The sequence below is a fragment of the Eublepharis macularius genome, chromosome 9 (genome assembly GCF_028583425.1).
Source record: "Eublepharis macularius isolate TG4126 chromosome 9, MPM_Emac_v1.0, whole genome shotgun sequence".
Classification (NCBI taxonomy): domain Eukaryota; kingdom Metazoa; phylum Chordata; class Lepidosauria; order Squamata; family Eublepharidae; genus Eublepharis; species Eublepharis macularius.
The window spans coordinates 63,228,197-63,255,540 of record NC_072798.1 but is presented as its reverse complement, the minus strand read 5'-3'; the positions used below and the strand labels follow the sequence as shown (position 1 = coordinate 63,255,540).

The window sequence follows — 27,344 nt, the reverse complement described above, 5'->3', positions numbered from 1 at the left end:
GGGGCTGGGTGAGTGAGGGGGAGATGCAGCATGGTCCAGGAGCCTTTCCTCCCACTCTCCCGGTGCAGCCCGGTGTCGCTCTGTGGGGGTTGGGCCAGGTGAGGGGGGGAGATGAAGTGACGCTCAGTGCAATGGGGGGAGGCAACTCCACCCCCCTCACCTGGCCCAGCCCCCACAGAGCGACACCGGGCTGCACTGGGAGAGCGGGAGGAAAGGCTCCCGGACCATGCTGCATCTCCCCCTCACTCACCCGGCCCCCACCAGAAGCCACGCAGCCCAGAACTGCGGGGACTGGGCCAGACGGGGGAGGGGGGAGATGAAGTGACACTCAGTGCGATTGGGGGGGGGGGGAGGCAGAGCATGTGCAGCTATGTAGCTCCTAGCCATGCAAGCAAGGGAAGGAGAAATGCAGCGATGCACCTGCAAGGACGCCTACACTTCCCGTCAAACCTTGAGGCAAGGAAACCCAGGTTGAATTGAGGTAACTCGTCACGTCTGTTTCGGCTCTTAGACATGCAGAATATTTAGCAGGATTTCACCATGGGCCTCAGTCCACATTACCCCCTGCAAATATAAGCAATGGACCACTTATTTATTGAATTTCTAACTCACTGAATCTCAAGGGCTTTGAGAGCAAGCGATTTAAAAAAACAAAACTATATATCAAAAATGATCAATCTCACACTATAGCATAAAAATATTGCCTGTTCCTTTAGACCTGCTCACTAAATAAGCCCACCCTAATGAAATGGTCATGCAAGATTTTTTAAAAGTATTTGAGAATTAGCCGTTCCAGATAGGAAGCACATTATTTCATTCTCAAAAGTAGCCACCAAGAATGCACATACAATTAGAATTTTGTTTTCAGATGCAAACATTTTGGCAAGTTGCCATGCTAGATAAAATACTGCATAAGGTTATGTGCATGTATTCAGTACTTATATTGTTTAGCTGGCCACCATAGTTTCTTTTTCCTGCCAATGTTTTTTTTTAACACAGAAGAATAGCAGTTAAAATGTCTGACTAAGGCTTGGGGACCCAGGTTCAAGACCTCCCCCTCCCCCAGTGTGTGGGGGGTGGGGTGGGGGGAGAGACCATGTACACCACCTTGAACTTCTCAGGGGACAGGTAGGATAAAAATGTAACAAATAAACAAATGATGGGAAACTACAGAGAAATGGAAGGACACCAATTACATCTAAGCACAAAAGGACTAGAATCTGCTAAATCTGTAAAAACAAGGCCTTTTGTGATACAAAATCTGTTTAAATGAAATTTTGCACATTCTAAAAGTCATTTTACAAAATCAGAAATCAGCTCAGGTGCCGCAAAATAAAATTCCATATGCACTCACCAGAAGTTCGGACACAAATGAAGATCTTCTTGGGTCTTCTGCGGACCTCAAGTGGTTTCAGTGAAGGAGCTTTCAGGTCACTTTGTTCCCCTCTTCACCTCCGGCACCCAGCCTATCAATGCTTCAATTGCTCTGGTGCTCCTGGGGGAGTGGACTGACAAGCACAGGGGTTAACGTATCTTTCCACTTCTGGAAGCCTGTTTTTGCCAAGTGCCAGACTGCTGTCAGTTACAGCCAGGAACAAACGCAAGCAGCAGCTGCTGATCTGGCTATTTTCTAATCTATAATTATCACTCCACTGCTTATCTAAAGGATTGGTTTGAATGAGGAATCACTGAAATGATCCACATCAACCTTGTTGGGTTTGGCTGTGTTCATTCTGCCCTTTGCATGGTGCCGAGGAAGATAGTAACCAGCACCAACCTCAGCAGTGATTGGGTCACTATTCATATTGGACATCATTTTTCATGATGAAGCATGTTGTTCACATAAACATGATTTATGCTGTATCCGTGTGGCATGCTTTGTTTGGGTGACATAACTTATACAGAATCTAGGAACTTCAGCTGGAGCAAAATGTTTGCTATGAGGACCATGTCTCACCTCTGCTGAAGTCTCTTCATTGGCTGCCTGTTAATTTCTGGTCCCAGTTTAAGGTGCGGGTCCTTACCTTGAAAGCTCTTCACGCCCTTGAAGAACCACCTCTCGTTTGGCTCCTCCCAGCAAAGTTTATTAGCGGTACCCCCTTGATCTGGAATGGTCTGTGCTTGGGCTTTGGCAGTGGTTGCCCTGTACCTGTGGAACAGCCTCCCTCTTAGTCAGGGCAGGGCACCTTAGAGATCAAGATTTTCAGAGTTTAGCTTTGAAGGGAGCTCTGACTTTCAAAAGCTTACAATCTTGAAAATCTTGTTGGTCTTTGAGGTGCCACTGCACAGAAACCCTACTGTTCTACTGCAGACCAGCACAGCTTCCCACCTAACAATCCTCTTGTTCAGGAGGGCTTTGGGCTTCCTGGCTTTCTGGCTAGGCAGTTATTTTGCAGAGCAGGGCTTTTTTTCTGGGAAAAGAGGTGGTGGAACTCAGTGGGTTGCCCTAGGAGAAAATGGTCACATGGCTGGTGGCCCCGCCCCCTGATCTCCAGACAGAGGGGAGTTTAGATTGCCCTCCGCTCTGTCTGGAGATCAGGGGGCGGGGCCACCAGCCATGTGACCATTTTAAGAGGTTCCAGAACTCCGTTCCACCGCGTTCTAGCTGAAAAAAAGCCCTGCTGCAGAGTGTTTGGGGAAGTCCGAGTTTAGACAAAAGCTCATTCTAGCTATGCATAAGGAGTTTCAGACTGGTGGTTTTAATGCAGTTTTCATGTATTTTATATTTCTTGATGTGATGTTTAATTTGTTTTTAATTGTGTGTCTTTATACAGTTTCATTGTACTTTGTGCTTTTGTTGTTACCTGCCTTGTGTCGAGTTGTTCAGAGAGAGGCAGGCATATAAATAGAATGAATGACTGAATGAATGTGTCTGAAGAATTAGAAATTGTGTTGTTATGCATTTTTTCACAGCATGGAGGATGAGAAAGGATGGGACTTGACAGGGGGCAACTGGAAGGAGGCAGCGATCTGGCTTGGTCCTTAGCAAGAGGTGGAACTACTGAAGTAGGGGTGGGTGAGAATCCCATTGGATCCAAAGCTACAATGGCCTGGAACGTTGAATAGCACTGAGTAATGTGGCCAATTCAGTATGGCTGATGTGTGGCTTGAATTAATTTTGAGTTTAGATGGACACATAATGGACATAGCATGCTTGACCTCATTTTATTGGCTTTGCTTATGGCAGGAGTAAGTGGCTGGAAGACATTCAGCCATGGGAGGGAATCTGTCTTTACTACTTAGAGCAGTAGTTCCTTTACCACTCAATAAACACATAGGCTAAAGTCCCTGCAAGTTGAGCCTACTTGTACAATCAAGGATGGGCTAAGTGTGCCTGTCAATTGCTGCCAGTAACAATCTTTGCTCATAGGCACCTCAATTGAATTTGAGCGTTGTGAGCACAAGCCTGCTGTTCTGCTAGAGCAAAAGACACTGTAGGAAGGAGATGGGGGCCCTTCCCCCCAGATTCAGATTATATGTGACGGCCCTCTCTGCAATATCTGAATAATTCACATTACTCCCATCCTGCAGTCACTTCATTGGCGGCCCATCATTTACCAAGTCCAATTCAAGGTTTTGGCTATCACATACAAAGCCCTGCATGGCCTTGGCTCATCATATCTGCAGGACTGCCTATCTCCCTATGTTCCGCTGCGGCAGCTTTGCTCATCTGGGCTCCTGCAGATACTACCCTGCAAATGGGCAAAATCACCAGCTGCCTGGTGAACAATAAAAATATTTTTATTGTTCGAGTAGAACTCTTCAGGAAAGCACATTTTGGGGGTATAATTGTTCAATACTGTCATATTTTGAAGAGAATAAAATTTTTATTATTTCTTAAAATATATAATTTAGGGATAATTGTTTTAATATAAGAGACAATTTGTTTCACTTCAGTAAGGAAGCAGTTAATTATCTTATGAATAGAGGTTTTAGAAGAGACTCAGTTAATTGTAATTTATGTGGGGGTGTGCCTCAGCAAAAAAAATTGACGGGCCCTTAGTCCTTGCTGGGCCCCTAGGCTTCAGCCTAGTCAGGCTTATGAATACTACAGCCCTGCTACAGACTGAATTATTCAAGAGGTCTTTTTTACTCAAATAATAGGACTATACTGCAAAAAATGGCTCAGAGAGATGTTTGGGTAGAGGGATGAGGACTGTAGGATACACTACTGTGTACTGTTGGGGCTGATATGCTCATACTGGAAGTTTGGTTATTCAATATGGTACGTCAATGTAATTATATTTTGTTTCTGTTATGTTTCATTTCTGTACTAGACCTATGCTTGTTTTCAAATTCCTGTGTAATCTGCCTTCATTCTCAGTGAGAACGGCAAGCTATAAATAAAAATAAATAAAATTTTTAAAATGTAAAAATAAATTATCAGTGCTGATTACCTGTTCGGTAAGGAGAAATGGGGAGCAGACTCTGGATTCCGCCAAGGTGGCTGGTTATATCACTCCTTCCTGTCAGCCTAACAGGTGATCAGCACGATTAGGCTAAATTTACATGTAACACACTGTTGTGTGCACATGCGAAAATCAGAAAGGCAGTTTTGAATGCCCTTGTGACATGTTTTCGAACTTATTGGTAGTCATATCGGAAGACTGATTTAACAATCCCTCTTTCAACCGTCTTGTGCTTTCCAAGGCACGTGTGATTTGGTGCTGATTGTATTTTAAATGAGGATGGGGCCTCTGTCAGTGAAGCAGCAGGTGCGGAGTCATTCTTGGACTAAGGCCATGAGGGCTGTTTGCTCTGGGCATGGGAGCTCCTTGGTGGGATCTTGGCAGCTTTGAGAAAAACACTGGCTGACTCAGCAATGGCCGCAAGCTTCTTAAGACCCAGAAATTTTCAAACAGCACAGAATCCTGCAAGAAATGTACCTATTTAGGCAGAGGTCATTTTGTAGAAAAAAAGCTGAAGGAACTCATTAGCATAACTCATTAGCATATGCCACACCCCTTGACAGCACCGGAAGTGTGTCATTAGCATAACTGGTTTACATATGCCACACCCCCTGACATCACCTATCCTGGCTGTTTTGGACCCAATCCTGGCCATTCAGGGCTGAAATTGGGCCCAAAATGGCAAAAGGGGCTGAAAATGGCTGAAAAGGGACCCAAAATGGTCAGGATCGGGCCACTGCTGAGTGGGAGAGTGATCCACCACTCATCAGAGGTCCTATCCGGGCCGTTTCAGCCCCAATTCAGGCCGAAACAGGCCCCAAATGGCTGAGAGTCAGGTGGGCGGGGCCACCTGTCATATGACCTCTTTGGGGAACTGCTGGAACTGGGTTCCAGAGCATTCCCCCTCAAAATGAGCCCTATATTTAGGTTGGAGATTACTATGAACTACTTCAAAACGGTGCTATGGGAAAAAAACCCTAACTCTGAACTTCCTGGTGATAGTCACACTCAGGTAAGCTATCCCAAGCATACCCCCAGTGATCATAAAAAGTATTTGAATTAAGTCTAAGGGAATTTCTTCTTTGAGCTACCTGTGGGGGACCAATGATCTCAAAGGAAACTTTAGGATCAATATTCCAGAGTCCAGACATTATTTTCCATATTCTTATGCAATCCTTAAAATATTTATATCCCACTCCATTAATACAACATTTTCAAAGTGGCTTACAACGAAAGATAAAACAACGAACAGCACAAAACAGACACATCCCTCCTACCTTTAAAATGCTAATCACACTGTGGGGAATTTGTTTTCTATTAGCACAATCAAGCAGAGGCTTAAGGGTTATATTCCCTCTCCTTTTCTCATGCAACTCCAGTCTGAACTGTGGCTGTGCACATGTGCAATTAACCTTTTGCAGACTGCCATGACCGTCATTGTGTCTGTTTGTACCTTAAGACTGATAGGGTTTGGCTGTAGTAAGGACGGTGATAGGTTTGGTTTACTGTGCAAATATGTCCAAAACAGGAGTGAATATTAGAAGCTCAACTGCAAAAGCAATTAACGAGAAGGTATATATGCACGTTTATACTATGTGACTCGGCAGGGTCAAAATCCACTTCCCAATCTAAAGTTGTTTCATGAGGAAATCTATACAATGAGGATTCTTTAAGGATTTAATAATTTCTATGGCTGAAGGCAGATTTTATATTTGTGAATTTCCTCCTCTCTTAAATGAGTTTTCTTGAGTAACAGTGATTTATAATAATGGATACCAGATAATGTGGTGGTGGTGGAAAGTGCTGTCAAGTGATACTTGACTTATGGTAACCCCAGCTAGGGTTTTCAAGGCAAGAAGAGACTAACAGAGTTGGCTTTCCATTGCCTGCTTCTGCATAGCGACTCTGGCCTTCCTTGGAGGTCTCCCATCCAATTACTAACCAAGACCAACCCTAAGGTAACACTAAAAAAATCCATGCGCTAGGATCAATCAAACCTGGGGATAAAAATAAGAGGATATATGTGAGGCATATTTCCTAACTAGGAAGATCCCCCACCAACCCCCCTCAGGGTTTATTGCAATGGGTATTTCTAAAAAGCATGTGGTCGAGGACTAAAATCCATGTCAGGACACAGGCTCCCAACCTCTTACAGTTATATGTTCTAGTGAGAAGGACTCACCTTTAAAAAGTCTGTTTTTCTGTTTGGCTGCAAAGGAGTGTAGGGAAGAGAGAAGCTTCAAGCTTCTCTACTGTGGCATTTTCACCACTAGAAACAGAGCTTGGGGGCCCTTGTTGTTCCTTCCTCTGCCTTCATGTGCCTTGGATGGACATGTGCCAGATGAAGGGGCAAACAGGACCTCTATGGAACTGCTTCTGGTGGCAAAAATGCCACAGAAGGGAAGCTTGAACCTCTCCCCATATTCTGCACCCCAGTTGCAGCTGAATGGAGAAATTGAGAGCTTTTAAAAGGTGAGTCCCTGCTAGAATGTACAATTGTGAGTCAGGTTGGGAACTTGTCCCCCAAACCATGGATTCTGTATTGTATATTTTGACCTTCAGTCTTTCAAAGTCCACCTATAGCTTCTCTTCCTCTATAGTATTTCCTGGGAAAGGCAAGGAGCACATGAAGGCATGCATTGTTGATTGAAAATCTGGAGGAGCATAAGATTCAGTGGGTTCATTTCTCATATACCTTTCTAACACCAGGTAAAGGCATATGGACCCATTTGTGTTTACCAAGCATTGTTGCCCTCGCAGAAACATAAACTGTGAAGCGTGCCATCTCTCTGACTGCAAGAGATTCTTACAGGTTTGTTGTGCTGAATATTTGTTACACTTGTTCACTTCAGCATTGTATTGAACAGATTTAGTTTGTGTAGGCCTATGTCAACCTATGAATGTCACAGAATCATTTTTAGGCCCACAGGTTCCTAATAAAGTATGAAAGGAAATGCACTCTGCATGTGTTTCTTCCTTATTACTGTTCTATGTATTTCAGGGCCCAGCACTGGTATTGAAAACAGGTTTCAGGCAGGCTATGGTTCAAACAAAGCCTGACAGAAAGTAGCAGTGATTTGCCTACAGAAATGGTTCTTAATTTTTAACCTGGTACTTACTGCCTGCCAAGTATGCAATATTATCATTGAATGCCTCCCCAATCACAAGTATAAATTAAGACACAAAAACAGCACTCCAGATGAATTTACCTTTATTTATACTAGGAGATTTATGTCATCTATCTAGTACATTTTTATTCCACCCATGCTGTGAGACATCGGGGTCACATACATAGTTCTCCCTTCACCTTTTTTATCTTCACAATAATCCTATAAAGTAGGCTAGGCAGGGAGAGTGACTGGACTGGCCCAATACACAGCCATATATCCAATGAAACTCTCATGCTGTTGATGTCCATCTGCAACCTCTTAATATTAGAGCTGATTCTTACTTGCTATGTGCCATTTCAAGCATTTTGGGAGCAATCCTGGGATTTTAATCTCAGGCCCCAGTATACTTTTCTCTGCCTGTCAGAGGCCACTGCAAGTGGGGAGAAAGGGCCGCTTCAAATCCTGAATGTAGCTCATTTAGTCCTAAAGTTCCAAATGCCCCCCCCCCCAGATTTGTAAATTACTCCGGGGGGGGGGGCGAGGCACACACATGGTCCCTGTTAAAGAGTTACTGGCCCTAAAGATTTAACACAAGCATCACATACAGTAACCCACTTAATCGCTTCAAGCAAAGTTCTGCTCGATTAATGTTCATATTTACAGGAGACATGGCAATGAGTCAGTAGAGTTGGTACAATAGTTAGTATAACTTCTGGTGGTGGGTACTGGAGGATCGCAGTTTGGAACGCTCTCCTGCAAATGGAAACCAGCACAGCAAGCAAAGAGAGGGGGCAGAATTTTCCTCCTCGTTAGTTTTCTACGTGCACGTTATTTTTAAATGCAAAGCTAGACTCCACCACCTGCAATCTGAGGAGCTGCAGCCCCCGCTGCCTCTGATCCAGGAGTCACAGGTGCTCTCCAGCCTGGATGAATGCAGCACTTCCTTGGCGGCCCCCCAGAGTTCCTGCCCCGCGAAGGGCTATTCGGCATCAGTCCTCCCCTGTATTCTTTCCTCTCCTTCCCGACCATTACCATCTTGTTCCCCCGGGAAACGGCGCAGTTACGGGATGCAGACTCTAGGGGGAGACGTGGAAGCTCCAGGCAGGCGCCTCGTACCTGCGGGCTGCGGCTCTCCTCCGGCTTCTACCTGACTTCTGCTCCGCCTAGTTCCGCCTGAGTTGAGGCAGCCACGGCGGCGGCGCCTGGGCGCATGCGCAGCCCCGCCCCCGCCGTTTACTCAGGCTGGAACAAGCGGCTGAAGGCGGAGCGGTGCCGGCAGACGTTGTTGTCGCCACGGTTGCCTCCTCCGGCAGGGAGCGGATTCGTTAGGCTGGGCAGGTAAGCCTCCGCTCCCGCCGCTCTCCCTCGCTCGCCGTGGGCACCGCCTCTGGCATTGCCTGTGGGCACTCCTCCTTCCTTCCTTCCCTCCCTCAGCGCCCACCTGGGGCATCCCGGCGCCTCTTTTTCGCCCCCCGTTCACTCGCGCGCCTGCAAGCCTCCAGCTCCAAAGGCGTCCAGGCGTGTGGCTTGGGGCCTTCTCCCCTGCCCGGCACGGCCAGAGACTCATTTCTTCCTCTGCTTAAAAAAGGCTCTTCTTTCCCTCTGTCTCCCCTCCCTCTCGTCCAGGTTCATTATCGTTACACTCATTTGGAGAGAGCGCAGCGGCAAAGGTCTGTTGACCTTTAATAGTTTTCAGTGTGGGGCAGTTCGTACGTTGGAGTCACCTTGCTGGCTGGCTTGCTGTTAGGATGAATCCCCCCCCGCCCCCACTTTCAGTTGTGTTTGTGGGTGTGTGTTGCTTGTGCTGATGAGGATGAGTTCAAAAACACGGTGGTACAAATTGGTTAATGTGATATAAATTAAGCAGCATAAATGAGTAGATAATACACGGTGTATAACGCAAGTGCATCCTGTTATTTTGGGCTCTCTAGACACCCCAGTACTGGTATGGAGATCACTACCTGGAATTTCCTGCAAGGAGTCTGGCCACCAGCATCTGCTGCTTTTCACTTTTGGATCTTTTTTGATTTCGGATCCCTACTCAAGCCATCTAGAAATCTATAGCTACCTCTCAGATCTGGTCCTCCCCCCCCCCATCACACAGGCATTCACATCTCTTCCTATTTTACTTTGTTGGCCTAAGGCCCAAAACCCATCACAGTGAGTTCACCCTGAAGCTTGTGAATAAGTGCTAACACCCTACAGTAACAATGATTTGTAGTTTCTGAGAACTGTTTCACAAATGACGTTTGTGGTTGTCATTCCTTGTTTTCTGACCCATTTATTATTATTTTATTAATGCCATTTCTTGCCCTTGCCCTGCTCCCTTCCTGCTCCCTGCTCCCTCTTTTCTGGATCCCTGAAAATCTTAATTTTGAAAGTAGAATAGATTATACAATCTGAATAATGCAATGTAACTAGCATAATTTATTCTTAGCTCAGAATTTGATTACTTGATCTGGATGTTATATGTACAGTACACAGAGCTGTGCATAATAATATATCAAGTAGTTTAAGAGTTTGAAAGCTGGAGAAAGTATACTTTTCTACATTTCATAAGGAGCAGTTGAGATTATATGTATGGTGGTGGTTGCTAAATATCTGGCTGTAGTTAAATATGGAATTACTGTAATGATGATCAGAGTTTGTTCCTGAAGTTAAGCCTTGACTGTCAAGACATTGCCTAAAGTCCAGTGCTGAACATTTGTCTCATTCAGGATTGTAAGGCATAATGTGCTTCTGTTTTTTAATTATACGTTGTAATGTCTAGATTTGTTTCCCTTTAAAAGAATAGAATCCTTTTGATAGGAGGTTAATTCCTTGCAACTAGAGATTACTAAAACTGTTCTGTTACTATGGATTTAAGATAATAGTTTTATGAAACAGATTAAGTTGGGCTAAGAAAAAGAGCATGGGTTCCTGGTATGTAATGAACAACTATGTGAAATACGTTGTTTCCCCAAAACTGAACCTAGAGCTTTATTTCTTTATAGCCTTTCCATTCCAAAATCTTTGCATCAATTCTTCCTTGTGGAATTTGTTTAATTCTGGAATAAACGCAAGAGAAAATACATTTGGAGAGAAAGATCTTAGGTTGTTTGTTTGAAAAATACTTTTGACAGAGATGGAAGGTTGATACTGTATTTGAATATTATTACCCACTACCAAGATATATCTAAGGAGGTGGGGCGGGTATTAGCCTGAAAAAAGAAACAGAATTATGCTGGCTCTTTTTTGTTGTTGTTCAGCTAGTTCATGTATGTTTTATGTATTCTGTGCATGGCCACATGTATCCTTTTGTCTTTATTTTCCTTTTAGGGGAGGCAGACTTCTCTTACGCTAGGTTAACATTACCTTGAGAATAAAGACAGATAAATAATTTAATTCCAGTCATTACACTTTTAATAAATAACTAATGTTGTGTCTAACTTTCACTGAATTTTGAATGCTTGAAATCTTGCTTAAAGGAGCGACATTTGCAGGAGAATATTCCAACATATCTCAGCATTACTGTTTTCACTAGGACAAAATTGTGTTGACTCAATACCCAGGAGATCCTTGGCGTCATTCAAATAGATGACTTTTAATGATTTTTAAAATGCCATTGAAAAATGCTTTTGTATATTCTAATAATCTGTCCTGAAATAGAAGTAGTGAGCCGATTGCATAGTTATTTCCCAGACAAATTCACTTTGTCTGATGAAAGAACTGCCCAGTATTAGTCCTGGTTTAGTTATCGTATGCTGGTCCTGGCTTACTTTCTCTGCGCCATTGGTATTCCCTCTGAAATTCTGGATTTTCATGGTCTCCTCCGTCTTGGCTTCCATGCTATCCTGATGCATAGAGCACTGGCTTCTTCGTTTACTTTCACTAGTTATTCTGTATCGGGACTGAAAAACTAGTGACTGCTGAAGAAGCTAAAAGTGATGTAGGAGCAATGGTAATGTGGGAGGAAGAGGCAGTCTTCATAGTTATTATTTAAACTTTAGGCTATTAAGAATGAAGCTGTTTTAGATTTGATCATTTGTTATGATTTTGCACTGATGTAAATTGCATTAAATCTTGTTCCTTGCAGTGTATATGCTTAAATGACAGATTCAGTGGAATCTTTAAATGTTAGTTTTAGTACTTTGATGGATAACAGTTTGCCCTCATTATGCTGTTTAGAATGCCTCAGGTAAGCTGTGTGTTTCAGTTCTGAGCAACTGAAGTTGCTGTTTCTGCTGGCTCTTTTTCTCTCTCTTATTTTGGCTTATGGATCTTCAGATCTTGTACCACATTAGAAGTCAGTCCTAGATAGCGATCTGTCCACATTGAGCATTTGAATTCAGTGGATGGGACGCTGATCATAATTTAACTTAACAGGCTAGCAAAGTGGTTCATGCTTACTTTAGTACCATCTGACCTAAAACATGTGTGTCTGGGGACATGCTACTGTTTTATGTCTCTGAAACTAGGGAGAAAACAAATAAGGAGAAGCATATAAGCACTTCTGCTATTTAAGCTAGGAAGTTGCCTTGTACCAAGTCAGACCGTTTGTTTCTCTAGCTCAGCGTTGTCTACTCTGATTAGCAGATCTCCTGGATCTTAGCTAGAGGTCTTGCCTGGCAACTATTATCTGCGTTCCTTTTCCCTTCAGATGCCAGGGATTTCTATTGATGTCTTCTGGCATGGGAAACGTGTTCTACTGCTGAAATGGCCCCTTGATGTGGTGTGCAGCCCTGAATGTTTTAAGGTTCTTGTTGTTATACATATTGATGGCTTCCCCCCGTTTTTCTAAGCAAGAAATGCTTGGCCTTGGTGAAAGATTTGAGGCCTAAAATCTAAAACAATGGCATCTGAGAGAAAGGTCTATATGATTTAGTAGAACATTAGACATTTCTTGGCAAGTTGGCATATATGATAAAGTGAATTGTTCAGAATTTTAAAAAGTCTCATCTTTTGGGAGGATGGAAAATGCAAAGTTATGTCTATACTAACATTGCTGTATTTTTGAAGCATTGCTGTCAAGTGTAAGGATTGTATGAATATCTAAGGTATACCAAGCACTGCTGAAATGGTATACTGAGGATGAAATAGTTAAAGGACAAATGGTGAAATGGGCCATAAATTTCAACAAAGAAATAACAATGGAGGCATGGGAATACTTGTGGAAGACTACAATGAAGACAACGACATGCACCAGTATTAAAGAGAACATTTACAAAATGATTTACCGTTGGTACATGACACCAAAGAAGATTGCGCTAGGGAATTTGAACACTTCTAATAAATGCTGGAAATGCAGGAAGCATGAGGGCTCCCTCTACCACATGTGGTGGACGTGTGAGGTAGCTAGGCAGTACTGGGGGGAAATAATAAGAGAAATGAGTGAGATTTTACAATTTCAAATTAATAAGAACCCAGAACTCCTGCTACTAAACTTGGGAATGGAGGGAATTCCAGCCCATCATAGGACGTTGATATTTTACATGACGGCAGCAGCTAGACTTTTGTATGCGCAAAAATGGAAAATACAAGAAGTGCCAACCATTGAAGATTGGATCCACAAATTGCTGTATATGGCAGAAATGGACAAAATGACAAGAAAATTGAGAAACCTGGACTCAGGACAGTTTAACACAGACTGGGAGAAACTGAAACAATATTTGGAGAAGAAATGGGAGGTGGGAGGAGAACTGTGGCAGTTTGAGAACTACTGAAGTACAATAAAATGTAGAGGGGGGTGACTTTACCGGGGAGGAGAAGAGGTAAAAGAGAATTTCTAAGCAGTTATGATATTAGATTGATATATATAGAATAATAAATAGAATATTGATAGAAAATAATTAATCATAAGGGTTAACGATAAGGATTGATTAACTAATAATATTTTCTTTTTGATTCCGTACAGTGTACCAAACTGAATATGTTTATTTGAAGTTGTATATGAGTCAAATTGATTGATATCATATATAGACTTATGACTGAAGGGGAATAGAAATACTAATGTAAACAAATATAACTAAAATAGAAAGAAGAAGATAGAATGAATAACATATAGAGTATAAGTTAAACTGGCTGATTTATACATTTATATGAATGTATGGTTTACATAGTTAATGATATATAGAAATATTTGAAAGTGAAATAATGAAAAATGGGATAAATTGTTTATCCATTATGGAAAAAGGGACTCATAGTCAGGGTACAGAGTATTAAAAATAGTTAAAGAAGTATTGCTTAGAATAAAGGGAGAATATATATTTGTTAGATAGAGGAATATATAAAGAGTAAGGGAAAAGGGATAAAGGGTTGGAAAACTGTTGGAAGTCAACAAAATGGGGGGGGGAAAGGGAGGGGGTTAGAAATTGGGAAATGGGAATATTGACTGTAATGTGTAAACATTTGATCCTAACCCAATAAATTTTTTTCAAAAAAAAAAAGTGTAAGGATTGTATATAAACTCTGCTTAAGTCACCTAGAATCTGGTTATTATTTGAGACAAAAAATAAATCAAAACATTTTCAAATCAAATTGGGCTTGTTTTAATTTTTTAAATGTGCAATTGTATTTCTCCCCTTTTTTCAAAGATACTATAGTGATTAAAACATATAATCATATTAAGAAACTATTTCCCAGTAAGTCCTTCCAGGCTGGCTTTTTGGACAAGTTGTTACTGTTAATGAAGACTTATGTTTGTGTGGTGGTTGGGTAGAAAGGCTAGTAATGAAAAAATCCAATGGATTCTGGGCAAGTCTTCAGAAAGTTTTTTTGTGTATATTAAAATAAAAGAAGGCTTTGTGGACATTTCCCTAGAAGATGTTAAGAAAAGATTGAACCATTCCTTTGCTTGGAACTGATTTGACAACTTGTTTTACTTTGCTATAAAGTAAGGTAATTTTGGAGGCTATTTATTCAGGGTGGCTACACTGAGTGCTGATTTAAATGTGAGGTTTTGCTTAGCTGATTCTTATATTAGTTAGTATATATGGGCTATTTATGTACTGGGAATTAGTAATGCATGGAATATGGGTCACTTGGAATACAAAATCTAGCCCTGAATAACAAAAGGAGACTGTTAGGGTGTCCCTTGTGGCATGAGCAGTCCATGCTATGTATACATAGTCCATGTTTCTGGCAATTAATCCCTTGTATGTAAAAATGCAATATCTTATCTCTAGATTGAATGCGTTTGCTTAGGTGGATTGGGAGCCTTAAGATAAATTGATTATCCTAACCATATACTAGGAAAAAGCAGTTTTGGGGTTGCAGTTTGGGTAAGGCATTAGAATAACACTGGATTGAAAAGAATGTCTATTTGTATATATTAAGTACAAAAAAAAAAGAACTAACATGCAGTACATTAAGGAAGGTGTGGAAAACTTCATGTTGATAGAAAATGGAGAAAAGTTGTAAATTTATGGAATAATCACTATTAACATACTAATATATGTCTCGTGGTTGTAGCAATATATTGACTTATGAAATATAGGAGAATGGTTGTAGTTGGTTTCTGTTATGAGGTATATGAGTTTTATATTTTAAAAGCAACCATACAAGCTCTCTCAAGGAAGTGGCGTATGACTTTTGAATATAAGTGGAGAGCTACATATTGGGCCCCCTCAATAGGTACAGGACTTTTTAAAATGAAAATTAAATGGGTGCATCCTTTGCACCTTGGTTACTGTGCTGTTGTATTCCAATAGCTTTTGTTTGCCTGAGATGTCTGTAATATCACTTATCTAGAGACAAGTCCAAACTCTTTAGTATTCAGAGACTTTCTTTAGTTTGCAGCTTTTGACAACTCTGAGTCTGAAGTATAAGAGGTTATCTGAGGGCATTAGATAACATAAACAAGCCATGAGTGACTGAAATGTCATAACTTTCATTTTGTTTATGGAATTAAAACATAAATGGTAGTTTGTTTTGATTTCTTTTTTACAACTTCCTGACCTGGGCCGTGAATAGTGATCTCAGTGCTTTGAGAAACGCCTATGGCATCTTTTTGCACATTGCTTAAATTAGCTTATATTTACAACTGCAAATGTAAAAACAGTCTGTAAAATGCAGACACACACTGATGGTTAGCCGTCAAAATCTGACTGGAGAGATCCAGGTTCAAATCAGTCCTGTGCCGTGAAGCTTGCTGGGTGACTTTGGACCAGTCAGCCTAGCTTACTCTACAGGATTGTGAGACTAAAATGGAGAGGAGGGGAGTATGTTGAGCACGCTGAGCTCCTTGGAAGTGGGATAAAAAATCAACTAAAATAAATTAAAACTGCATTGGTTGTAGAATACATCCAGTACCTCTTCTGTGTTTCCTCCCATGATAACATTCATGCGTGGTGCAGGTTTGTCACAGGAGGCTCAAATGTGCTTTTTAACATTGTACATGAAAATTTTACTAAATGCTGGGCACTGAAGACATAATGCCAAGTAATCTGAAGAACCACAAAATTGATTTTTTTATCTGTCATAGTGGAATATGAACAAGTACAAAGCCATAGTTCTTGTGTTCATAGTTACAATGCCTTAACATTTACTTTCTAATTTCTTTACCTTGCAATAGAGGACATTGCAGTCTTCACTAACAACTTGGTACTGTAGCAAATCCAAATGTTATGACTGACTAGTAGAGTAAATTGTATTTGAATGACTGCATGCTGCTTTCAAGCAAGAAAGAATGAATACCACTCAGAAATGGAACTCTTTCTCCATTATTCGGCTTATCTTATTACAATGAAGGTTATAGATTCATCTCTCTTCTGTCCACCCCCATTCTAGTATCTGCTGGCAGCTGAACAGTAGGGCAATGCATATCTGTAAAATATAGATAGACGGTTACTTGCAGTGCTGTCTCTGAAAACATTAAATCATTTACAGAAATGTGTTTACATCCTCTTCACTGTCAATTATGTACGTCTTTTGTCTAGATGCAGCTTGCTACTGAAAAACGCCGAGAGTCTGAATACATATTTGATGGGGGGGGGGGACCCAGAGTTGCATCAGGTGGCAGCCAACTCTCTGGGGCCCAGTCAGTTGAAGGGGTTGAGTTACTCTCTAAAATAAAGGGTTAGAAGTGCAGCATAGCCCAGTCTCCATTGTTGCCTTTGTATTTTTGTTTGGCAGACTATTGCTTGTCAGTGATGTAAAATGTGCTGAGTTTTGGTTTAGACCATCATCTATGCAGGCAGTCCTTATGTAACACCTTATTCCTGCCCCAAAAGCAAAAAAAGATATGGAGTGATTGATGCCAGTCTTTCTGAGAAAATGTGACAGGATCTTGCTTTATGAAATTCATGCGAATTGTAGCACAATCAGATGTTCAAAACAACTCCCTAAATGATCATTATGTCCATATTATAGATGGGAGACTGAGGTAGAGAGAGGAGAGAGGGAAGGAGAGAGAGAGAGAGAATAGCTCACCTAGGGTTACTTTGAGTTTATGACACTATAGTAATAACAATACAAATTTATGACCCTTTGTATGCCTATCCAGCTTATATGGTGGCTGTTTAAGATGAAAGGATGAACTTCTGATGCTGTAATTGTTTGACTGTATTGCTTGACTCAGAGTTTGATCTGCACTGGGGGCAGGGTGTGTAGTATTTCCCTAGGTTGTAATTCCAGGAGAACTTCAAGGCCCCATTGGAGGTTGGCAACCCTACGCTGATGGTTGGTTCGAAACTTCATCATGAGATAGAGATATTGAATATTTGCCTATGAATAATAATCTGCATGGCATTTGCACAAAAATGACATACTCTGGATTTCTGATGGTAGGCAAGGCCTCTTTTGCCAACAGAGCCCTTCTTCCAACTGGAATGACACAGTTTTTCTGTTTCCAATTTAAACTAGTCATGCACGTTTCTAAATTATGTCCCACTGAAGTTGCCCTTTCCAGAAAATAATGGTTTGATGTGATACAACAACTGATTCTGGTAGTGCAATCCCAGGCATGTCTACTGAGGCTTACTTTCAGGTAAATGTGCATGGGATTGCAGCCTTGGTTCTGTATGCATAGGCAGAGAGGAATTAGCAATACTGTGCAATAACTTCACTTCAAAATAAAATTTATTTTGGTAGTTTCTTTTGCCTTTCTATTTCATCTTCTGTTCAAGATTTGGTTGGTATGCAGAATTAAATGCAAATGGAGACAAGTTACTTTAAAATGAGGTGCATGCACAAACCTCACAAAACTGTGATCAGATTGGGTTTTGTCCAGAGTACAAAAGAGTGACAAAATCTCTAAAACTTTAAGGAGGTCTGTGGGCTCCTTATTGTGTCTTACAGTAGTGTTTCTTTGCAAAGCATTTTGGTAGTAATAAATTGCAACACTCTACAAAATTTCATATGGCATAATTTTATTTTTGTCTGTGTAGCTAATTTCCTTTCTAAGTTGAAACTTGAGTGCAGTTGTCACGACAGTAATGTAATGTGTAACTCCTCTGCATGCAGTATTTAAATCAAAAGTATGTTGTGTTCAAACAGATATTCACTCTTTGGGAAAAATTATGTGGCTCAAATATTTTGAAGTTAGAGCTGTCCTTACGTTAATAAGCAGTACAAAAAGATCATTACCTGGCTGGCTGCACAAGCACATAGATGCCGTTGAACTTTTAAAGTAATTTTTTACTGTGCTGCTTTCTGGAAGCTGAAAATTATTAAGTGGCTCAGCTATTTTTCATACTGTGTTAAAACTTTTGTAACACTTGATGTGTTGATTATATTAGTCTTCTGTCCTTCTGCCGAGTCTCTTGACCAGCCTTTAGCCTCCTGACCCTGTGAGGGTTAGTTAAGCTAAGAGAGTATAACTTGTCCAAAGGCATTTGGCAGTTGTTGGGCTTTTTAATGACCTGAATGATTCTTCATTGGATATAGAGGCAGATAGAATGAAAAGGAAAAGAGGCAAATTTCAAAAAGGCAATACAGAGGAATCAAGAACCGATGTCAGTTCAGATAATGGTGGCTGTTTTGCCTCTCTAGATGTAATGGAGCCCACCTGTGAATGTACAGTGTCCTGAAGGAGCAAGATGGGAAGAAAATATTACAGCAAAGGTAGTGAAAGGGATCAGACAAATTGGAAATAATCTGGTTTAGGGAAAAGGGAAAGAGGCACATAGGCATAGTTTGGAATATCAGGTTACTGTCCTGCAGGCCCTGTTTGGTCTGGCTGTGGAAGAGATCCCATGGAGTCACAAAACCGGCTTTAGCTGGAAGTGTGGAACCTTGCCTGTCTGTCAGGAGGTGGCATTTTATTGCACTTAATACCTGTTGTGGTTCTTTGGTTTGAGCCAAGAAGGAAACCTTTGCATAGGGCCCAGGAGCTTAAATGTTGTGGAGGTAACACCCAATAAATATATATTTAAAGTTTGAATATGCTAAAGTTTCAGGAAAAGATTTGTCATTTGTTTATTTAATACTTTAGGGTGGCTGAAATGCCTAATGCAGCAATTCAATTTTTTCACCCTTTAGGTTACCGTACGATGAACGTTTTATTATGGCCAATGACACTTTGGAAGGTTTTCATGAAGTGAATCTAGCTTCACCCACTACTCCAGATCTTCTGGGAGTGTATGAATCAAAGGCTTGTGAACAGACTACCTCACCCACAGTTATTTACCGGCTTCATCCCTCAGCTATATGCTCAGCTCCTATTCAGCCTAGTGCTCTGAACGTTTCTGATCTTCCTACACAACCTGTTTATTCATCTCCCAGGCACCTGAATTGTGCAGAAACATCAGGTATCAGGTTGGTTGTGCAAAATTGTCTTTCTATTGATATGGTGCATATTTTTAAAATTAACTCACAAAGGATGCATGTTTGGGTTTATAAAAAAGTTTGCTTTATGTGCAGTAGGCCATAATTGTGAAAGTTACATTGCTAAAAGAGAGAACTCCTTTTTTTCAGCATTAATGTCACAGAAACCATACCTTGTTCTACCTCCGCACCTCATGGTGGGTCATCCAAACATGATCATTCCAAAAAGGAAAGCAGTAATGCAGAGAGAGAATTTTTGCGGGGAGCAGCAATAACAGATTTTTCTGAAGGGAGTGAAGAAATTCTGGGGCACAGCACAGATAGCCTTTCTCACCTGCGGAGCCCATCTGTATTGGAAGTGAGAGAGAAGGGTTATGAAAGATTGAAGGAGGAACTTGCTAAAGCTCAAAGGGTAAGATTCATTATATATCGCACATTTTGTATTTGTAGTATGGCCAAACCCTCACCTTGATAGTCCAGGCAAGCCCGATCTTGGAATATAAATGGGGTCGGCCTTGGTTAGTAATTGGATGGGAGACTTCCAAATGTTCAGCGTCCCTGCAAGCTCTGTCAAACCAATTATTTCTTGGAACTGCTTTGCAAACAAATGGCTTAAGTAGAAATGGATAAAAAATTTCCATCAATCTAGAAAAGAGACCAATCCTCTTCCCACGGTCAGTGGTACTCATTATCAAGGTATACGACATTCTGACATTCTTTTGAGTCCAAGACTACTTTCAAAAGGTTGAAAACCGGGGAAGGTTCTCAAATCCTTCCCTTGTCTTTTCAAATGATTGTGTGGACCTTTTGCTAAATAAAGAGGACTGTATAGGTAGAGAGTAGCTGAGGCAAGTGAACACCTCAGAGGAATTCACCAACTCCAAAGTCAGTGATTAAAGAAAGAGCAGCAAAATTGACTAAAGAATAATCTAGAATGCTACATCCTCTTATAGAGATAAAAGTAAACTTTCCCGGAGAATCAAGACCTAGCCCTCCATTTAACATTATTAGACCAAGCTGAATAACCAGCTTAAATAAGAGGGTCCCTGCTGGTTGATCTTTTGATCTCTAGTTCTTCTTTCAAAACACCCCAGTAATTTAAGATCAGTAGATAACGCTGGGATTTTACCAATAAGAGTCTCATCTGAGGGACCCACCCTAGCATTAAAATCCCCTCCTAGAAAGAAGTTAGCTCTGGGGAATTTCATGAAGAGTCCTTCAAGTAGACTGTATAATTCTGCCCAGTTAGAACAGAGAGCTTGCACTGAGCTAGCTGCAGGAATATAGATAGAGTTAAATACAAAAAAACCAGACAATTAATAATTAAAAAGACTGGTAAGGCCAAGGACAACTGACAGTTAATTTCTAAAACCGTGGCATCAAGGGAGGTAGCTACTAAGTAAGCTAGCCCAGCCTGGGGATGTTCCCCCCCCCCACAACCCCTACTGTAGCGGGATGCGTAATCATCTTATATTCAGAAAAATAAAAGGGGTGCTGCTCCCAGGTTTCCTACAGAAGGATCACCTGGAATTCCCTTAGCCTATTTACAACCTCTTAACCCAATGAGCGACCCTTCCAACCTGCTAGGTTCCAAGGAAGTATCCTCAGAACCCTATTATCATTTTTTGGTAGTAAGTTATTTTGGTGTGGTAGAAGATTGACTAAATTAGAAAGACACTTAAGGAAAGACACTTGTGAAGGTGGAGAGACAGATCAGCTGCTGGGGGAGGCAATGGATCTACTAGACTGAATGAACATCTGAGTGGGGAGACTTGCAGGGATGTAGTAAAATCAGCTGCTAATTCCGAAACACTTGATCAGTTGAGAAGGGATCCTATTTAGAGCCTGTTTTTCATCCATTTCCTTATTTTCATTTGGCTTATGAATTTCACAGATTTTGTTTGGGGGAGTAAAAAAGAAATCAGGACCAGGAGATTGCCTTGTGCAAAAGAGGGAAGAATACTAACATCCAAAAGGGCTGGTTTCTTTTTTTTCAAAGCTTTAGAAAGCTTTAGCGGACCTTATTCAAAGATGCCACACTTGGAAGGCTGCTGGCCTGGATGATGGATGGGATATTTCCGAAGAACACTAGGTTTGCAGAGGCAGGCAATGACAAACCACCTCTGTTAGACTTTTGCCTTGAAAACCCCAGCAGGGGCCGCAAAAAGTCAGCTATGATTTGATAGTTCTTTCCACCACCAGTAGATGCCAAAGGCTGCCTACAGTTTGCAGTTCTGTGCAAATGTAGAATTTTTAGCATTGTCTAAAGTGTCTGGCTTCCTGTGAATCTGAACTTTAGTTAGAAAAACCAAACTGCATCCCCGCCGCCCCGCCCCAATCATCTCTCTAGACATTTTGGCTGCATATAAAGACTCTTACAAAATGTTCAGTCAGTATTTGGAATCTCAAAAGCTGGGGACTGGGGATTGGTCAGTATGGGAAGGTGAATTTTTCCCCAGAGGTTGGTGCAGGGTGCTCCATTGCTATTCATCCCCTCCCTGAGAATGGCAGAGACAGAATAATGATGCAAAATACTTCTCAGTTTGTACAGTGTATTGCGTTCAAACACTCACCTTTCCCTAGTACAGAATTTGGGCTCCTTTGATACTTAACTGTGCTTTAGGAAAGTAAAGTACCTACAGCACTATAGATGTTTTACTTTAAGTATTTAATTTTAAACAGGCATTTTACTTCTGATAACAGATTATGAGAATCTGTGCTGTTAAATGCTTTCCCCAAGTTTCTTGATAATGTTTATGAACATCAACTTGTCTGGCTGCTGCTACTGTTTCTCTTTTTCTAAGACAGCAAATATTGTTTTCTCTTGTTACTCTGAAGTTATATATTCCTTTGTTGAAGTGCTATATCTATGGGCAGTGTAATAGCATGTTTGAGTAGGACTACTTGGTTCAAATCCCACTCGGCTATGAACCTTACTGGGTGACCTTTTGCCAGTCATGTTCTCTCAGCCGAACTTACCTCACAGGGCTGTTGTGATGATAAAATGGAGATGTCAAGAGCCATGATCTCTGTCCTGAGATTCTTTGAGGAACAGTGGGGTTAAAAATCAATAGATTTGTCATTTGAAGCTTTTTCCCCCAATTGAGTCTGCGAGAAGACCTGTAGCTAGAAGCAAATATTTAAAACAAAAACCAAGAAATGGAATTAGTTTTCTTCTTCTGCATAAAAATCACGTCATATACAGTTGAAATATTGCACAATACAGGCATTGGAGTCCTAGCAGCACACATGAAGAGAACAAGCAATCCTCTCACTTCTGTTTTCTGCTGGGGCAGCTTTACTGTTAAATCAAGATTATTCCTGTCACAAGCTTCAAGCTGCTTAGTCCAGAGAAGCCGTTAATGTAAATGGAAAATGGATTAGGGCTTGCAGTCTGAAATATATTCCCTGGCCAATGCTGCTCTGCTTTGTGTGTTTTGACAATGAAACACTGCATTTCTGCTGAGACAGATTCTTTTGTAAAGAGCTTTGCTGTGCTTGGAAGGAAGGTGATATAATAGCGCTCAGCATTATAGCTTGTTGCAAGTTTGCCTCAGTTGTCCCTCTTAAGGTTTTACTCTGCTTACTATTGGGTGAATTTAGATTACTTTATATACAACCTGCTCTTGTAATTACATATGGATTGGTATGCTGAATATTCACTGCCCCCTAGTGTTCTGTATTGTTACAGCTGTGCCTACATTGGGAGTAAAAAATGCTGCATGGCTTTATTTCACTTAATCAACTTATGACTTCAGGCTGGGCAGTAAATACAGGAATTTGAATAGAATATGGTTGTGTGTGTGGGTTGTGAGAGTGCATTTGCAGCTTGAACCAGGAGCAAGCTATTTGGTGTGGGTTGTCTATGCAGCAGCAACAACAACAAAAATAACATGGCTGCGGGAACAGCATCATCCAGAGCTGTGAGTAGTTGCAGCAGTTAACAATGGACTTGTTTGATCAATGATCTCTCTGAGAATGCAGAAGCCTGTGTTACCTGTGCTGTGGCCCAGGCCACTTGGAGCGGAAGGGAGTTATTAAGGCACAGCGGTAGAGTAATCTGCACAGCATGCAGGAAGCCCCAGGTTCAGTTTTCTGTTTCTGCAGTTAAAAGGGTCAGGAAACAGGTGATATGAAAGATCTCTTCCAGGGATCCTGGAGACCTGCTGCCAGTCAGAATAGACAGTACTGACCTTGACAGACCAATGGGCTGACTGCGTAAGGCAGCTTCCATTTTGCCCAATTTCTTCCTCATTTCTCAAAACTTCCAAGCTCTTTTAGTTCCCCCCGCCCAACTTTCCTTGTTCTTTCTCTTCCCCTGTGTGCTTCTGGATTTCTTGCTGTGTCAGTGCCCCTCCCCCCATATGTACCGTAAGTGTTATTGGGAGTAATGGTGTTAGTTGGGGCCTCCCAGTTCCCATTGCTAGTACGTCGTGGTTGGTTAAGATCTATCCCTAATTGTGCCACTAGATGAAGTAGCCAGTGCCAGCTAATCCACTGGAGGTGTAGTCTAAGGGGAGGGGGAGAGAAATGTCTTAAGGTGACTTACTGCATTTGAAGCCATCTTAAGAGCAGGGACATAGCAGTCTTTAGTAACTACTTTTCCATGTTGTTAACTTGTAGATGGCCTGTGATGGAAACAGCTCATGTTGCATTGGTTATTGCTTCTGCAGATTGCATTTTGACCTCTCATGATACTAGGTAGACTTGTGAGAGTATTGGCTGTTTGCCAGGAAACCTGTAATGAGATGCGTAGATGCATTTTCTGATTTGCCTTAAAGCATATGATCAAGCTGAAACTATTAGCCAGGTACCAGTAGTATTTATGATGGCTATGAAGTTTTTATTTTGGTAATGTTTGATGTTTCTGCTAGCTTTGAAATACCACAATTTCTGCACTATTGGAATAAACTCTGAATTTTCTATAGGAACTGAAGTTAAAAGATGAAGAATGTGAAAGACTTTCTAAAGTGCGTGACCAACTTGGACAGGAACTGGAAGAGCTTACAGCCAGTTTGTTTGAGGTGTGTTTAAAGACTTTGCTGTAATATATATTTTAAGAGAATGTGGAGGCTCTTCTGCATAGTATTTGGATGTTTCCTCCTGTAGGTTTGAGAAATAGCGTATTTTCAGTCTTCATTTGTAAAAACTGAAGCAGCTCAGTACACAGGCGGGATAACCTCAGATAATATTGGTGCGCACACAGAGTATAATCTTGTGGTTGAAATTATCCAAACCCTCTTGGAGAGCTTTTTCAAACTACTTAATGGTTTCCCATGTGGAATGGCAGCGATACGACTTCCTTTTGTGGTAAACAAGCCAAACAGCAATTGTCTGTCTGAATCATACCTCAGACTCTTGTATTGTAGTTCCAGCATTATGTTTTCCTAAAGGTAACTTCCCTCACAAGGCCTTTGAGAGTTTTAAGTCATGTGACAAGCACTCACTAGCTTGATTGAAGTTCTCAAAATCTTGTTTATGTCTAGATTTTTTTAGACAAAGGAATAATGTTCTTTATTTTCATAGGATGCTGTTTTCAAGCTGTCTATTTGTGTAAATCATGTAATGTAAACATTTTTCTATAGGAAGCGCATAAAATGGTGAGAGAAGCAAACATAAAGCAGGCCACAGCAGAGAAACAGCTGAAAGAAGCACAAGGAAAAGTGAGTTTTGGTTGCTTAATGTTTCAGACAAAGTTGCTAATTAATGTTGTGGGCTGGGATCCAGAGAATTTCACATGCTTGTTCTTATGTCTCTATTTGTTATTTATAGTCCTTTCTCAGTGAAATTCAAGGTGAATTACACAATGCAAGTGAAATGTAATCAACAGGATGAGGCATCCAATATAGAATGCGATAGGATTTGGATTGTAGACATCTGAAGCCAACTAGAAATCTGAAACAGAGCTGACAACAAGCAATAAGCATTTAAATGTTAAATGATACAGAAATTACATAGTAAGAGCATACTACAGAACAGACAGATGACAGTATAATTCCCAATCCCTGTCCCTTTATCGGTGCAACTGCCTGAACCATTTCATTACAGTATATACATATTACCTGTGCAGAAGAACCCTCCTGAACAACTCAACTGCATAGTGTGTGGAAAGCTCAGAAAGTGGGGGCCTTCCTAACCTCATTGGGCAGGCTGTTCCATAAGGTGGAGGCCACAGTAGAGGGAAGTATGTTTATGGGCAGTTGTTGAGTTTTGCTCATGTGCAGTATGACATCTCCAGAAGGCCCTGCTCAGATGAGCAAAACTGCCGTGGCAGAACACAGGGACGGAGGTGGTCCTGCAGATATGAGGGACCAAGGATGTCAGGGACTTTGTATATGATAGCCAATACCTTGAACTGAGCACAGTAACTGTGGGGCAGCCAGTTGAGTGATTGAAGAATGGGAGTAATATGCCTGTTCTGCCTGGCTGCTGATAATACCGGAGCTGCAGCTTTTTGTACCAACTGGAGTCTCCAGATTGACTTTGAGGGGAGACCTATGTAGAGTGCATTGCAGCAGTCTAGTCTTGATGTTAATGTGGTGTAGATCCATATGGCTAGATTGGCCGTGTCACGGTAGGTGGCCATCTTCAGGGCTAGACTGAACTGGAAGAAAGCGTTTTTTGAAGCGGGTTCTTGCTTCTCCAGCAATGATGCTGGATCCAATATATCTCCTGGGCTCTTAACTGAGTAGGCAAGTGTCAGTTCAACCCCATCAAAAGTGAGAAGCACAATATCATTCAAGTAATCTGCCTTCCCAACCAGCATGACTTCTGTCTTGTCTGGGTTCAGTTTCAGTATTCGCTTTCAGCCTTTTGACTATGGCAGTCAGACAGTGGCTCAGGAGGGCCTCTACCTCACCAGGTGATTTGGATGGAATGATGTAAAGCCAGCCTTCATTTGCATATTTATGACATCCAGTTTCAAAACTATGAATGATTTCTCCTAAAGGCTTTACTCAGATGTTGAAAAACATGGGAGATAAAATTACACCCAGTGAAACTGCAGGACAATTCCCACACTGAAGATCGCTGGTCTCCAACAGCAATCCTTTGAGTCCAATCCATGAGGAACAGTTTAAACCAGCCCATCCCTTGATTATCATCTTCTGCCTCCAACCACCTCAATAGGATGGCATGATATGGATTATAATTTTAGAAAGAATCTCTTCCCAAAGTCCTCCAGACTCCTTTTTGAGCTCATGAAGGTTAAAGAGTGTGAATTAAATGTGAAAGCTGCTTTCAAGGAAACTGTATTTCTCCTGGGTGTTAACTTTTCAGAAGAGTTGCTTTGTATTAGCCCTTTATGTATTCTTTTGAATTCTCATGTAGGTAGTCTATGCAAGTATTTGAACAACGTGAAAAGTCCCAGTCCACACTTACAGCTAATGATGGAGAATAGGGACCCTTGAACATTCTGGAGCAGGTTATGGCTTTCATTCAGAATGCTCCTTGTCGCTTTAGCTGTTAAAGCTTTGTCTTTCTTGTTTAGTGGCAAGTTGAAGATAATGGACCCAGTTCAGCATAAATCACAGCTAGAGGACATTGGAAGGGAAACAATCCCTCAAACAAGATTTTTTTTTAAAAAAATGGCAACAAGAAACAAATTAGAAAGTCTGTTGTTCAGAAGGCTATAGACTTTATTGTTCTGATCCACCTTTCAGTATTTACCAATGCTTTGGTCAGAGTTGCCTGATCATACACTTTTACCTGTATATTGGTGTTGATCAGAGATGCTTGATTGCCTCTGTGAAGGAATGGGGCGTATTGGTTTTCCTGAGCACCTGTAAGTATGATTAAGGGAGCTAGGTCCTAAAAAGTTGAGGTGCCTTGGAGACCATGGGACACTTTCTTCATCTCATTACTAACAAACAGATTTCAAGCAATAAAGTACAGGGCCTTGAGTGAATCTCAGCACTGTGGAAACATGATTAAGATTATTGTGTGTGAGAAGATATTGGGGTCTTGTTTTCGTTCCAGCCTCAGTTATACTAGCATCTGTGTGTCATCAGTTTGTAACTGATACTCTTCCATGTCATAGTTATAAAACAGCTTTCATCCATAGTTTGATCTGAAAGAAAGCGGC

The 27,344-nt window shown here is 41.3% G+C and overlaps 2 protein-coding genes across 7 annotated transcripts in view; one reads left to right on the top strand and one right to left on the bottom strand.

Moving 5' to 3' along the window:
* Positions 1–1,451, bottom strand: part of BEST3 (bestrophin 3) — a 36,885-nt gene extending 35,434 nt beyond the window's left edge. For both annotated transcript variants that reach the window (XM_054987704.1, XM_054987703.1), the window contains exon 1: positions 1,355–1,451. The gene's annotated coding sequence lies outside the window, so the exon portion shown is untranslated. The remainder of the gene's footprint in view (positions 1–1,354) is intronic.
* A 7,329-nt stretch (positions 1,452–8,780) lies between these two features.
* RAB3IP (RAB3A interacting protein) overlaps positions 8,781–27,344 on the top strand; it is a 29,802-nt gene continuing 11,238 nt past the window's right edge. The window contains exons 1-5 of one of the 5 annotated variants that reach the window (XM_054989348.1): positions 8,781–8,857; positions 18,977–19,252; positions 19,412–19,673; positions 24,190–24,285; positions 24,847–24,924. In XM_054989348.1, the coding sequence (XP_054845323.1) occupies positions 19,002–19,252; positions 19,412–19,673; positions 24,190–24,285; positions 24,847–24,924 (687 nt within the window). In that variant the 5' untranslated portion in view covers positions 8,781–8,857; positions 18,977–19,001. Of the gene's footprint in view, positions 8,858–18,487; positions 18,560–18,976; positions 19,253–19,411; positions 19,674–24,189; positions 24,286–24,846; positions 24,925–27,344 lie in introns of those variants that run through there. The other 4 variants (XM_054989346.1, XM_054989350.1, XM_054989349.1 and 1 more) reach the window with 4 other exon arrangements.